The sequence below is a fragment of the Phlebotomus papatasi genome, chromosome 2 (genome assembly GCF_024763615.1).
Source record: "Phlebotomus papatasi isolate M1 chromosome 2, Ppap_2.1, whole genome shotgun sequence".
In the NCBI taxonomy this organism is placed as follows: Eukaryota; Metazoa; Arthropoda; class Insecta; order Diptera; family Psychodidae; genus Phlebotomus; species Phlebotomus papatasi.
In genome coordinates, this window is record NC_077223.1 from 74,385,461 (window position 1) to 74,401,521 (window position 16,061).

A 16,061-nucleotide genomic window follows, 5' to 3' on the forward strand; every position below is an offset into this window, starting at 1 on the left:
AGATATAGGACTTAGTAGTCACGTAATTAATAATAATAATAATAAATTTATTAGTTCATGCCCAGGATACAGAAAGTAACATGTAGGACTATACAATAAAATATGGGGGCTGACAAGATCACTAAATAACATTTCATAACTTGAGAAAATTATGATACAAAAACGACTGTAAAAGCTTTATTTATTTATTTTTTTTTTTGGAGGGAAAGGAAAAGCATCGAATAATTTTTGGACAATAGTATATAGCATAGGGGTGTGATTACGAACCCCACTTTTTGATCACGCCCAAGATACTTCGGGTGAAAAGTACCGAAGACACGAAGAGAATAGCATGATCTTGTATTTAAAAGCTAAAAGACCGTGCGCGAAAGATCATTCGTTGGTAGAAGTTTCTTTACGTTAGATATTATCCTCTCTATCCAGAAGCGACTTCCACTGATATATTTAGTATCTATTCGGACTTGCAAGAAGTTGGACGCTTTTCACCCATTTTTCCACCACACTCAGACGCGATTATTTTATTTATTTAAAAAGAAAATAGAAGAAAGTGATCTTTTGTGACATTTTCGGCAGTGTTTGAGACACTTTTTTTCTCCCCATCATATTGACAGACAAATTATGATTTCTCTAGATGGTGGATAGTGAAAAATAACTTTTAAATTTTCCATTGATCATTTTCTATTGATCACTTGTCCCAGACGGGAGGGATTTTTCTTTTGAGAACGCACGAGAACTGAGGTAGCAATTTCTTTGCTGAACTTGTGATTGAGAAACAATCTGATAAGAAGACTTTAATTGAAAGAGGGAAAATGGGAAATCTTCGACGAGGTGGAATGATTGTGATTGAGGGGGCGTTCGTGATGAGCTTTCTCCTTTCTGCGATGGTTCTCAGTGCTCCAGTGACGCCTGAATTTGAATCTGGCACCATCCTGGATCTCAACAATCCTGACCCCAACATCCTCAGGCAACACAATATCAATATCACAACCATTCGCAATCGTCAAGCTGCTCTGAAAAATCGCAATGTCTTCTCCCAATCCACCGGCATCAGGAACAATGAGTCCTTCCTCCACAATACACCAAGTTCCACGACAATCACCCAGAGGCGAATGTAAGTAATTTGAAAATTTATATTTTAAAATTGATCATGATCGTGAAAAGTGCTGTATGGGAATTTTCATCCGCAATCGGGTTTATTTATATTGGTTGTGGGGTATTTAATTGAGAATTCGTGGAAAGAATTTGGTATATTTTCTCAGTGAAAATTGGTGAAATTTCGAAAGTTTGTAATTGTAATTTTTCCCACACGTTCAGACCGATAGGCTATAGAAGATCGTGTGATCTAAAGATAGAAAATGCATGTGAAAATAATCAAAGTGTTGGATATATTTTTAGCCATGTTAATTCCACCCATAATTCTACATGAAAATGCAACATTCATCCCAAAGTGTATATTATTAATAGAATTCGCGCTATTATCTTCATGTGCTCTTGGCACGCGCAAAAATATCTCACCCATCCTAACCAGAGAGATAGGTATTGGATGAAAATTGTTAGGAAGATCATTGTGATCATCTTTCCTGCGTGGTAAAATGTTATAACTTTTGGTAATGGTTTTTCCAGGATCGAGGAAACCAGACAGTGATCATTGCTACTCTCGCCTATCTAAATGCTAATTTTAAAAGTGACTTTCATTTATGGAGTGACGACGGTCTTGCAATAAATTCTTATTGTGCTATTTTGTAACGCAATTATTGACTGTGTATGTGTCTTGTGCGTGGTTATATAGAATTTCTGTCTGGCCGTAGTCTAGAAGTAGCATTGAAATCTGCAAATGAACTTTTTGTAGGTCGATTTGACTATGGAGAATCAAAAGAATGCAATGAACGTCTGGCAATGCATGGCAAAGACGCGAATAACACCTCTTAGGAGGTTTTTCTTCTATCCCTCTCTTTTTTCCTATAACCAGATTATGCCATGCAGAAGGCATACCATTTGTCCTCCCGCTCAACTCAAGACCTGGGAAGATCATGAACTGATCTTGGCTGGATTTGCCCGCCCAGACAGAATAACTGTTGCCGCATGTGCATGTGTCTGGGCACGGGGATTGCTGCCTATGATACATATAATTCTCTATTTTAATGCATTGAAAGTACACGCCATCATGTGCAGACAATCCCGTGGATGCAACACTCCCAGACATATAGTCGAGGGTTTGTGCATGACTTCCAAACTGTCCGGCAAAGACTATATCGTAAAATACAAAAACAAATTTCAACGACTACAACCGCTACAACCATAACTGTAAAATATTTTGATCATTTCAAGATCTGCATATGATCTTTGGAACGATTATCAAAGATTCTGAAAACTAAATTTAATTTTTGCAATACCTTTGAGATCTCGTATCTTAACGTGATGATGGTAAGAACTCGTGTCTCTTGACCTATTGGCACCCTACCATTTGGGATATGTAATTTGAACACCTATCTTTAATAGAAAAAGTAGATTAATAAAAAAACATCATATTACAAAATTACAAATAAATAAAAATTGCCAATAAGTGTTTCCTGACAAACAGTCATTCCTTCGACCCTAGAACATTTGCACACATTCCTATTCAACCGGCCGGTTATTATAACTTTAGTTGTACTGTTATTAAAATTGTTATTTTTAAAATAAATCGATTTTATGAAAAAGAATCACTATTCTGAAGGTTTGAAAATGACCAAGTGGATCATGCTAAAAATTGTCAAAATGATGTTATTTCTTACTTAGACAATCCCTATTTCTCATACCATTTATAAAAAAAAAACAAAACGTTTTTCTGACTAATGTTTAACAAAATCCAAATGCATTTTGACAAAACTTTAACATATTCTGCATTGATGAACGTCCTTTTGACAAACTTTTAACAAGCAAATGCCAAACCAATAGTTTCGGACGGAGTAATGATCAATATTTTTTATTGACCAAAACTTATTTTTGCAAGGCAATTAAGGTAAAGTGCCCTCGAGTCGACCGGTTCCTCGATTCGATCGGTGGGTCAATATTTGAATGTTTTATGGTGAATTTCTATAAAATTGTCACTGATTCGTATTTATTTATGGAATAATTGACCAATTTATGTTAGATCATACGCCAAATATTATTGCAAATATAAATGAATTGAATAAATAACTATACCGGTCGAATTGAGGAACCGGTCGACTTGAGGGCATTTTACCTTATTAAAGTAAAAATGTTGTTTTATAAAACTGCACCTTATTTAAAATGTGAAATTTTTTTATTTAATTTTATATCATACTCTTACCACATTATTGTTTCATTTTATACAAGAATTACCAGCCGTAGCTGTTCTCCAATTGTTTTTGCTTTTAATTTACTTCTATGTACATAGTTATTTTTTTATATTTCTAAGTTTCGATTTTTGATAACTTTTTTTATATCCATATTTTTATAAAACTGTACCAAAACTACAAATTTCTATTTTCTTAAAATACTTTGCTTTACGCCAGAAATATATTTAATAGTGTAAAGAAAATATTTGAATTTTTTTAAACTTCTAATGAATCTATGCTAAAACCTGTGAGTTTCTACAAAGGATATCCGAGAGTTCTTAAGGACTGAACTTTCATAATGTGTCTATTTTAGAAAATATTGTATAAATGTTGCTTTTCATATCTTTTAGAGTTTGAACAAAAATCTTCTAAAAAGAAAAAAGAAAAAAAAACTAAAATATATTTTGTTTACCTTCAAATTTCTTTATGAAAAAATGCAGTCTTATCCTGGTATCACGCTTTCTCATTAAATTTTTTAAGAAATTCACATTAATTGTCACTTATGAACGTCCAAATGTGTAAATTGTGTCTGTAAATCACTTAATATTTATAATTTGTTCTATTTATTAATAAAAAGGTAAACTTATCCCAAAAATGGTTTATTGCCTATAATGCGAAAAATTAATGCCAATATTTTAATATATATGAAAAAATTTTTCGATTTAGGTAAATTTAATGTATAAAGTCTAAAAATAACCTAAATCATAAATATGTTGTTATATTTAAAAATTAATAAAGCCGCATTATTTTTCACATTGCTATAGGGTAAGTGTGCCAAATTTAAAATCTACTAAGAATGATTTTAGAGAAAATAAAGACGATAAATTGTTAACAAGTTTCCAAGGAACACTCCTTAAGAAAAAGGAATATAAAAATCAATTTGTATTAAAAATGTTACATTTCAAATTTGATACTTTGGCGCTTGCATGCAACTATGCCGAAATTTGGCACACTTACCCTAAGTTAATTTAAATTAAAACCGTTTTGTGGGACAAGTCGACTTTTTATTAAAAAATGGATCAAATTGTATATATAGACCATTCAAAGAACAAGACACACAATTTCATGCTCAAAAGCGAATTGCATTAAAATTTTAATAAGCAAGTCTAATTTTTTTTTATCTATATGTCAAAATGAATTTGATCTTCATTTTTCTATACCAAACTTAAAAAGAAAACCTGCAAACAATTCTTAAACCCTGAAAATTTGACTGGATTTTTTCCTACAAATTTGCCCCTAAAGTTTAGTTTTATTTTCTTCAAGAAATCGTTTTGTTTACAATTTTAAAGCATATCATATATGACGTATATTGCCAGTTTATTTAGTTATTTCGGGGAAATCATCTTCCATGGGACACGTAATAAATAAAAAATAGTTATTTACGGTAGACTAAAAATAAAAATGAATTGCAAATGAAGAATATCACGCAGGAATAAAAATCGGATAGTACTTTTCTCCAAAAAATATAAAAAATACCATTTAAAATTTAGACATTTTATTAGAAAATGTAAAATAAAAAAAGCGATTCTTGAAATGTTTAAGGTGTAAAAATTTTCCTTAAAATTGAAGAAACCAATACAAAAGCAGTTAGAGATATCTTTCTCAGAACTTCGATGACCCCCCTGTTAAAATTCCTTGGTATTGCATTTTTTTTGAAATTACAATAACTAATTTGTATATTAAATATTTGAAAACATTCCCTAATTATATTATTATTGAACTGTTAATATTATAAAAATTTGTACATAATTCAAATTTCGTGATCTCATTGTAGCCTGAAAATGAGTTGTATTTTCCACAAAAACTTTATCAATTTGCACTACAAAAAAAAAATCTAGAATTTATTAGGGCTGTCCATTACTGTAAAGTATTGCCATAAAATTGTGGCAATTTTCATCCTCATCATTGAGTAAATGGCATGAGAATCAGGTAATTCGTTTGATGTTAATTGCTTGCGGAAATGGACGATGCTGCGAACATCTAAATGTGGAGCTATTTAACGTCTGGACGTACAGACGAAAGAAGAGCTAAAGATGCCACTTCCACAACCAGCCAGACAATTAAATTGTTTCCATTTTATAATTTTCTAGAAGGCGATGTGTCTTGTTTTCTTTTTCATCGTTCCTCCTCTCTTTCCACACCCAGTCTAGTCCTGGGACGTCTGGCTCAATGGAATTTCTCTCGATCGATCTGTCCAAGATGAGACATGAGTCTGGGGACGAGGCGAGACTGGTTAGAGATGGGAGACTAGTTGAAGACGCTTAAATAGATGAACGAAGTGAGTGAGGGGAAGGGGGTGAAGAGATGGGCCTCTTAGTGGCCCCAGACAAGTGTTTCTCAATGAACCAAGTGGATCAAGGGCCAGGAAGGTCACATGATGTTGTTTTTGGGGGGCTCAATTGGGCGACGTGTGATTTTCCCGCCAAAAATTCCCATACCATAGTCCAAGAGATTGTCTGTGGAAGTTTTAGACGAATATTAGAACATTCGCTCACACACATTGATAAATAAAATAAATTATGTAATACGAAATAAATGCGGAAATACAGTGGAAGGAGACGTGGTGACCATTAATTTTCGTGTGCATCATCGCAGACGAAATGTCTGGCTCGAAAATGATTATGGGTGATGGCAAAAGGCGCAGAGCGCGACTTGATAAAGTGGATGCGAGGGTGACCATTTAATGGGGCAATTATATTATATTTTATTAGAACGCGACAAGAGAAGATGGTTTAGATCGATTGAGATTGAGAAGAAATTGGTTGGAGCAATTATCAGTATGGCTCGAGGCACTTGCACTTGAACATGCCTGCTATTGAGACTTCCATTAATAACTTTGACGTGGAAAAGTGGTATCTTCTTTTGCTCTTAAACACTGAGTTGAGAAGCTTGATTAGACTAACAAAGTCAATTTGTTAACTATACTAATTTTGATAATGCTATCTTTTTTATTTAATTATCCTTTGTTAATTTTACAGATTCGAATAATATTTAATAAGTACATATATTGGAACTTACAAAATTCAACCATTTTCTTAAAAAAAACATATATTATATATATTCAATTAACAAAACACCCTATATTTCGAAAACATTAGGAAAGTCGGCGATGGGTGAAGACATTAACATTTGGTTAATGTCTTCAAGTTTTTTCTTAAGTATTTTATAATCAGTTTATTGTCTATGTAATTATTGCAAACTACATTTGTCTTGAATTCAACTAATTGTCATTAATGTAATATAAATCAACATGACAGATAGTGAATAAACTCGTCCTATTGGCAGTATAAAAAAAAATTAACAAAACAAATCGTTTTAATATTCTTGTCAAATTCGATTCTTAGGTATGTTTCCCCACAGAGCTTTGATAAAAATTAATCATTAATAACGATAGTTCGTTTTTCTGACTAATTTTATTCTCTATAAATTTCCATATTTTACAAATTAAGATACATTTAAAAACTGTGTAGTTAATTCGGATTTTAAAATGCGTTTCACTAATGGCAAATATTTGTATGCCTGATATTACAAGTAACGAAAACCTAGAACCCCTAGAAATCTGGGGTGGAATGATAACTTTTCGACACTGTCGAATCGATAGTATCGATAAATCTATATCTGTTAGATTAAGCGAATGTCGACTTTTTATGTAACTAATATCTATATTAGTTACAGGAAGTCCTGCTATCGTTTAAATTTTTCAGAATCGACAGTCGATAGTATCGAAAATAAGTTATCGTGTCACCCCTGAATCCCTAAAAAAGGGACAGCCCTTGAGTAATAAAAATTGAAGCCACTTTTTATATTAATTTTTTTTTTAATAGTGCATTATTACTAGAATAATGAAGTAGAATACTTCATTTTCGAGTCCTTCACCAATTCTTTACAAAATACCTAACTTGCCCCTACAGTAAGATTCTTCCAAGAGGGAGTTTAATTGAAATTCGATTAAAAAATCAATATCTCTGAAAATAAAGGTTTTGTTAATTTTACAAATATTTTCTTCGAGTGCACCCATCCACAGAAAGTCGATTTATAAGTGAAATGATTGGACAGTAAGGCAGGGTGAGAAATGCAATTAACATTACATTGGTTCTGCAATGGCAATTAATTAATGATGAGAAATAAAATGAGAAATGGTCATACCTAGAGATGTAGGCTTACCATATACTCATCATGTGGAATTTAGCAAAGATATTTCTTTAATGATTTAATCATGGACAATATTGTGGAGTTTGTATGTCTCCTGTCGCGTGATTTCCCTCTCTTTCTCGTTTGCCACTCTCTTCGAGTAATTTATCACTTGGCTGCTTCTGAACTGCAGACGTCTGTCTATCAGTTTTATCACGATATTCCGCATATTATTTGATGCAGTTGAATGCAGCTCTTCACTTCTTTTTTTTTTTGTACTTCTCTCCCTCCTTTAGCTCCGTCTCGTCGCACATATTTAGACGGTCTAATGTCGTTTGGGTGACCTTCAAGAAATACCCGAAAAACCACGCTCACAATTGATTCACGTATTCAATCTTGTTCCTTTGGGACTTCTCGGAACTTTTGGCACGTCTTTTTCCCGCGCGAAATTTTCCACGTTGCTCAAATCACGTATACACCTGACTATTTCGAGATTAATATTGCAGTCAATTGGTGACGATTAAAACAGGTTGTAGGCAGAAAAACTGAAATTAAAAGCATACCTTATGAATGGCAGTTATTACTTTGTAAAAACTTATAGGGTTCTATTTTTAATCTAATTGGCGACTTACATAAAAAAAGCAATTAAAGAAATAAAGTTTACATAATTATTGAAATGTATTACAATTTCTTGTTTGTAAGGATAAATGGACTTAAATTGCTTGAAAGATTAAGTAAATTCTTGACATTTTTCTAAAACAACATTAAAAATATTACAAGGATTATTAATTCTTAGTCATGATTTAAAAAATAAAAAAAAATACTTGAAAAACTATTCATTTCCTAATTTTTCAGATTAATAAACCTATATTATAAATGTGATTAATATTTTTAAAAGTAAAGTTAGACTTTATAATAAAAACATAATACACTGTTAATGAGTTTAAATTGATACATTTATAACATAAAAAAAAATAATTTAAAAATGGTACAACAAACAATTTGATCGTCATTAAATTTAAAATGGTTTTCGTTCTCGTTTGAAATCAATGACATATTTTCTTGTTTAAAAACTTGTTAATACATCCTACCTATTTTTAAAGCAATATACAATAGTTTATGTACAAACAAAATTACTCTAATATTGAAATATGAACTTTAAAAATAATTCGGAAACTGGCAATTCCCTTCAGTTGAAAATAAATGAACAAAAAATAAATTGTAGTTATGTTTTAACTTGAATTCTTTGTCGGTATGATAAACAAAAATAACAATTAATAAAAAAATATAATTATTATAAATATTGAATAAACAATCTTTAATATGTATAATTTAGACATAATAAGTATAAGTCTAAAAACTTTTGATAATTTGGCTTAAAAATACTTGAAATTTATAACTTTGCATTTACACATAGATCAACAATTTAAGGTTTAACTTAACTCTTTCAGAGTCACATACAAAAAGATACAGTTCTTATGTTTTTAAACATATAATTTTACAGGTTGGCTATTTAATCTTGATATTTTTATTAAAACGAAAGCTCAAATTAGTTACTCTGAAAATTTTGAAAATACATCAACTAAAGAGGGACTTTCCGGTGTTCGCCAGTTAAAAAGGTCACTCTAAGATGAAAACACTTTTTTCGTCTTGCCCAGAGCTTTCGTTCCCGATGTGGACCTTCTTTTTAGCCACTGAAGAAGGTTTACATCGGGACCGAAAGCTCTGGGCAAGACGAAAAAAGTGTTTTCATCTTAGGGTGACCTTTTTTTTTACTGGCGAACACCGGAAAGTTCCTCTCAAAGTACATTGCGCCAGTCCTTCATCATCGATTATACTTCAACTAAGATCGTAAGCTCTGGAAACTTTAGTGTTTCAATTTTGGATTAAACTACCTCACCGACGCTCACCGGACGGACAATTTTGTCCTGAAATTGCAGAATAGAAGTTTCACGGTCGGTTTTACCTACCAGAAATTATAACATTTTAGACAATTGAGATTTAATTTTAAGTATTTGTCAATATATTCATTATTATTTAACTCAAAAATATGTATCAGTAATTTTCAAAGGCTTTAACAGACGCTTTCTGTTTCATTACAGTTTCGAAGAAAGAGCCCTGGATGCCATTAAGGAAACCATTTTCAGAAACATACTGAGAAATGATACCAGACCCCTTGAGAATTCTAATGATCCCATCTACCCCAATTCTCATGATATTGCCGCCTATCCATTGTGCCAAGCCCCCAGGAATACCAATGAGACATTCTGGAATGAAGGAAATTCCTACAATTTGAATTTCGAACTACCCACAATTAACTCCAATATGAATCTTACTGCAGCTACCCTTAGGTACTCTATTCATTTTAGATGATGATTCCCAGTACTTGATGCTAAATGATATCTTTATTCTTAGGCTGTACAAGATTGAAACACCGAACATTGGAACATCCGAGAGGAGAAATCAAACAAGACAGACGAACGACTGTGGCCAAATGGATGAGCTGATCCATATAAGCGTATCTGCCTACGTGAAGAAGCATCGTAAAGGTTTTTCTAACTTTGCATTCTAGGGATCGTTCGACTAAATTGATTTCCTTTGGTATATTTCAGCTGAACGCAAGAAGCGCATGTACAGCAGCACAATGGTGGACAAGTCCTTTGTCGGCTGGGTTGAACTGGACGTGAGGCAGGCCGTGAAGCTGTGGGAGAAGCCCAGCAAGAATTTAGGGTTGGCCATTGATGTGCACGATCAAGACGGAAATATCCTGAAGGCATCACAATTCTTCTTCCAGCACAGCTGTGAGGCATGTGAGTGTGCAATTGAGTGCTTTTTAACCCTTCTAACAAACAAACAAAAAAAAAATCGCGCATCTCATCGTGCTAGCATCATCCGGGATCCAGGCAATATAATGAATACATCTTGATCCATAAAATCAAGTCAATTGCACTTGAAATGATATATTTTTTGGCACGACGCCACAATTGCGCGAAATATAGTTTTTCTCACGTTTCCACAACACCACATAAGACATTGGTCACAATCCCAGGTCAAATTACACATAAATATACAAGTTTCATTGATATCGCGAGTATACAAAATGTTCCGCGCGCGATATTTCCCTTTTGGCACTTTATATAGTCAATGAAGGGAGTTGAATGAAAATTGTGCACAATCAACGTCTGCATCACAATTTTCACATTACACAGACAATTTCTCTTCCACTTTTGTCTCTTTTTCTTGTTTCACTTGGTTAATTTGTTGCTGAGGAGGAAGAATCCACGATTACAGAGTTGCTATTTCAGCATATTTCGGACCATGCCTGGTAATATCTGATTTCTCAAATTCCAACGCTAACAGTTCTAATTGTTTGTGCCTGAGTTTATTGCATCCATGTTTTCGTGTGTTTTTGTCCATGTGGTGTTCATTTTTTTTCTGTGTTACTTTTTTCATATTTTGTTGATAGACATTTTTTAATTGATATCTCTTCCTGTTTAGCAGCCCCTTACCCCTGGAGCTACATTAGTAAAAATACCGGGCCTTACTCTTCAATGGAGAAGGTGCCTCGGTAAGTAAAATTTAATTTAATAATTTTTAATCATGATTTATAAATTAATCCTCAATTGCATTTTAAAGTAGTTCCTTTCAATCTAATCAAGAATTATGAGATATGTATTTTGTGATACCAAAAAATAAAAGTGGCAATAAAAATTTAAAATATAAAAATATATATTATATATCACTATATTCATCTCAAATATTTATTTATTAGTATTAGGGGTAAGTGGGGCACCTTTGAAAGTGGGGTACCTTTGAAATTGAGATTTTTTTACCTATTTTTAAATAAAATTGAGCCTTATTGTGATATAATTTAGCTGCATAAACAGATTGAGAAGCTAAATTATGATATGGCTCAGTTTCACTTAAACATATGAGAAAAATCCCAATTTCAAAGGTGCCCCACTTTCAAAGATGCCCAGCTTCTCCCTATAAAATTTTAAAATGTAAAAAGTAAAAAAAAAAACAATCTTTTTGCCGTAATTAGCTTTATAGATTCATATAGAACTAGGCAGTAATAGAGAAAAATTTGAAAATTTATGTAAACCTATTTGGAAATTCAAACTTTCAATAATTAAAGTTAAAGAAATAACAGTAAAATAACTCGATTTTGACTCACACTTGTATATCCGCTATATACCTTCATATTTTAATATTCTTTTGACGATCTGGAGGTTTTCAAAAATAAAAAAAAATACATTTTGAATATTTTGTACATTTTTAGTCTTAATCTTATCTTTTTAGTCTTTCCAATCATAGAAAGTAGTAGACGATAGATAATCACTGTAAAATTTTTACTGACAAGTAGAGTTGGTAAATTTCAAGAAATTTCATGAATTTCCGCCTAAAGTAGATGGCGACTGCTGTGAAATTTCTGAAATTTTACCATCTCTACTGACAAGGATAAAAGGGTTAAATAAATATTTTGTCAATTTGTTTTTTTTTTAATAATTAACTTTTCCTAATTCTGACTCAAACACATCTTAAATTGGTCTATTTTTATTTTTTTTATTATATGAAGAAAATACAATAGGGGAGACCGGGGGAGAAAAGCCAGCAAATGAAATTTTTCTTTGCCTAATTTATGGAATTTATGAATTTCATGGATTTATGTTTTACGAACCCCATGACCTAGTTGTTGAACTCATTTAAAAATCCGTGAATTTATAGGGGGAACAGCAAAAAAGTTACAAAAATGTTTCAACCCTTGAATTTGTGCTTGGTTATCATTATGACTACATTTTTAATTTTTTAAAACGCTAGTAAGAGCGTGTCCCTTTTAGAATTTTAGTAAAAGATCTGGCTGATATTGATTTCTCATGATTTTCTTTGCAATGTTAATTTGCGAAAGATGAATTCAAGTACTGTAATATCCTCAATATTTTCATTAGTTTTTCTTCCATTAGATGACATAATTTTAAGTCGCGAGTGGCTCTAGCAGGATGGCTGCATTATTTGTGGCCTGTCTTTATTTATGGCGTCGTCGCAATTTTTGTCAGAAAGATTCCGAAAACCAAAAAAATTGATGGGCTATTAAAGCACCTGAAATAGTTTTAATTTTGAGGTTTTTCGAAGAATTTTGTGGCATTGTAAAGTTTTTTGCGAGGAGACCATAAGTAAAGTACTTATGGTACTTATGGTAAAGTAGTAGGGTGGAGTAACCACTTATCGCCATGTTTAGGAAAAAGAGGAATTAATTTTATTATAACTTTTGAACCCTTGTTACAAGATAACTCAAATTAGACACAAGGTTACTTAGATGTAATAGCTACAGATTCGTGAAAGCAATAGTCGTCCAATTTAACCCTGGACTACTTAAAAAACTGATTTTTATTAACAATGCAAAAATAACCACTTCTTCGCCACTTTTTACCACTTTTCGTCAGTTCTGTAACCACTTCTCGCCACCGACTTGGAAAGGTTCAAACTCGATTATTTTGGGCAATAAGTATTTCGCAAAGAATACATTCAGTATTCCTCTTTCCTCATGATCACCCTATTATTACTCACTTTAAATGATTTTTCTTCGCCATTTGAGAAATAAAACTATTGGACTATTGCTTAAAGTAAACAATCCATATTTGACAACTGAGAATCTACGAAGTGAAGTTAGCGTCCCCTTTTGAAAAGAGATGGTTACAGGTGGTAAAATCATTGAAAAATATTACCACTTTTCGCCATGCCTTATTTTTATATAAATATAATATAAAATGAAATATTAATTAACTAAATACAAATTTTATTTATTCCAGAAATTTTATTAAATGTTCAATAGACAAATTATTTATCCAAATAGGTACATTTTGCTTGATGAAAATTTGATAACATTTAGTATATTGGGTAAGAAATATTGGATTCGAAGCACTTGCTTAAAATATTACTCTGAAAAATGCTCAAAATCGTAAATTCAAAACCAATAATTACTATTTTTCGACTCTATACGTAGCAGCAGTAAAAATACAATGAACTTTGCGGCTCATTTATTTCACAAATCGCAAAAAATACCGATTTCAATTTAAGTGGCGAAAAGTGGGGCACTGGCGAGAAGTGGTGATTTCACCCTACTTGTTCTAAATTTGGGGTCCTTAAACATTTAGTCATTAGGATTAGATATTGACAATATTGAATGGATATTAAAGGATTTTTCCTAATGTCTAAATTTTTATATAGTTAATAATTAATAGGGAGCAGTGGGGTATCTTTGCATTGGGGCGCCTTCGAAATTAGGGTCTTCCCTAATTTTTAAATGGATCTAGACAGTAACATGATATAATTAAGCTCCACAAACCAATCGTGAAATTGAATTGTATTATGATAATGACTAATTCCACATAAAAAGAGGAGGAATAAACCCAATTTCAAAGGTATACCCCTCTTTCGCATTAACATTATCTAATATTCAGCAATTCTTTAGTATTCGGCATAATACATCGGCGTATTACGTCGGCGTAATACACCGGTGTATTATGCTGGTGTATTATATAGTTATAAATGAGGCCTACAACTATAGGGGAAGGGCGCTACCTTCGGACAATTCAATTTTTTCTCTATGTTGCTTATGGTTTTCACCTCTAACTCTTTTCTTAAAATTTGAGACATTGGAAGAGCTATTAAAATATATTATAATAGCCCAAATTCACTTATAACACATTGAAAAAAAAAGAATTGTTCGAAGCATAAATCGTTCGAAGGTAGCGCGCTTTCCCCTAGATATCTCTCATCTGAGATTATTTATTGATATTGATTAAAAAGTGGGGCAGTATCATTTAGCCCAATTTTTTTGAAAATTAATTTGCCAAATGAATATAATAAATATTCAAGCTTGTTTCTCTTTGATATACAGTACCTACAGTACACATCCTAGAATAAAAATTTACATTCCCGAAAGCTATGGATGTTTGAAACTACCCCCACCTCCCTAAATGTATTATTTCAAGGGCAATTGAGGGTTAATTAAAATATGAAAAATAGTTTTAAAATTGGAACATCACAAGAAAAATTGTTAATTTGAATAATCTTACAGCCACCCCAGAATAGACTTTAAGTTCTGCTCTAAAATACTCATTGGAAGCTCTGAGCTGCCTCCCTGGTTCCGTCATGTTTCTTCATCCTCATCAGATTCATCGCCGGAAGAGATTGTGGAACAAGATGATAGTGGGTGTCCCATCCGCAAAAAACGACGTCACACACACCACAACCACAGAGGACCCCACGCCTAATTGGATGCTTTTGCATAACGACCTAGCCGCAAGGGTTAACGCCATGCACTGAGAAAAATTCCACGAAACGCCCTGTTGAGGCAAAAAAAATATCACCTGCAAGTGTGTGCGCACTTCTTCTTTTTTTTATTTTAATTAAATTGCAATTGTACGGTCATTTCCAACACTGTTCCCTTTCAATATCGTACAATTCGACAATATTGACACAAGTATATAATTCTCGACAGGAAATGTAACGTGAGGTAGAATTTAAACACAAACACAACACATACTTAAAGGTTAGCATTATTAAAACGCAGTGACTCTCTTCCTCGCAAGAGGTAGCTCTCTACAGTTTAAGTTATATAATCCTAGAATTAGTGCTTCAACTTGAATCACTTTGAATATTAATTTTAAATTATTATATTAATAATTTCTTCTTCAAACAAGAAACAATATCCTCACTGCTTGAGGCAAAATACAAATACAAAAAAAAAACGAACTCTTTCGCAATGGAATTTAATTTTCTGTACAAAACTCAGCGAAAAAAACATTAAAAATGTCTAGTTTATATCATGTTTGACGACTTTAGTGGTGAGGTTTCTTTTTTTTTGGAAAACAACACCCCAAAGGGAATTGAGCAACCACTAAAAAAATTACTCTTGTAAATAATAACAATACTCTCTAACTGGAAAGATACACTTTTTAGTTTTAAGGTTTTGATGTAAGGTCTTTATTAAATGAGAGAGAATTAAATACAATATTTGCTAAGATTTTTAAGGCAATAGGGAGAAAAAAAAGAAATTGTAAATATGCTGAAAAAATTGAAAATTATTTAAAAATCTGACATCTTTTAGGATTTTAAGATATACTTTTAGCTTAAGATTCTTCTCTCTGATCATCTTCCTTTTTTGTCTCTAAGACATATTTTTTTTTGCATAAAACTTACGTATAAACTGCTTAGGATAATTTAGATATTTTTCGCATGACAAATTAATATTAGTTTTATACAAACACTTTTTGTATGTTTTTAACAAAAATAAAAATATTTTGGTAATGTGAGTCTTTGTCATTTTACCTTCACCATTTCGAACTTTGACCTCAAACTTTGCAAGTTCAATTTCTCTCAGTGAGGCAAAAGTCATGTCTTTAAGGATGGCACATCAAAGACAATTCAAAATGATATGACAAGGAGGCAGTTATAGACGGAACCATGAAGTATCGATGTGTGAGACTTTTTAGATTATAGTAGTGTCGTCATTAATTATCATACATTAGTTGGTTAAAAAGAGGTGTTAAGTAAAATACTATGGTTAAAGAAAAATATACACTG

The 16,061-nt window shown here is 32.2% G+C and overlaps 1 protein-coding gene across 8 annotated transcripts; it reads left to right on the plus strand.

Moving 5' to 3' along the window:
- Positions 1-356: 356 nt before the first annotated feature.
- LOC129804347 (uncharacterized) lies at positions 357-15,790 on the plus strand. 8 transcript variants are annotated; one of them, XM_055851585.1, is made up of 6 exons: positions 357-1,111; positions 9,575-9,823; positions 9,888-10,015; positions 10,085-10,278; positions 10,971-11,040; positions 14,554-15,790. In XM_055851585.1, exons 1-6 carry the CDS (start codon positions 810-812, stop codon positions 14,565-14,567), a joined length of 957 nt encoding a protein of 318 aa, XP_055707560.1. In that variant the 5' UTR covers positions 357-809; the 3' UTR covers positions 14,568-15,790. The 8 variants fall into 8 exon arrangements, with proteins under 8 accessions (XP_055707560.1, XP_055707558.1, XP_055707559.1 ...); XM_055851583.1 differs by having other exon boundaries at positions 363-1,111; positions 9,888-10,021; XM_055851584.1 differs by having other exon boundaries at positions 363-1,111; positions 9,888-10,021; positions 10,974-11,040.
- The last annotated feature ends 271 nt before the right edge of the window (positions 15,791-16,061 follow it).

Coding starts and splice junctions, on each gene's coding strand:
- LOC129804347 (XM_055851579.1), top strand. CDS start 810: ATGGGAAATCTTCGACGAGGTGGAATGATTGTGATTGAGGGGGCGTTC. Junction 9,824..9,887: donor CTTACTGCAGCTACCCTTAG/GTACTCTATTCA, acceptor CTTTATTCTTAG/GCTGTACAAGATTGAAACAC. Junction 11,041..14,553: donor TCAATGGAGAAGGTGCCTCG/GTAAGTAAAATT, acceptor ATAATCTTACAG/CCACCCCAGAATAGACTTTA.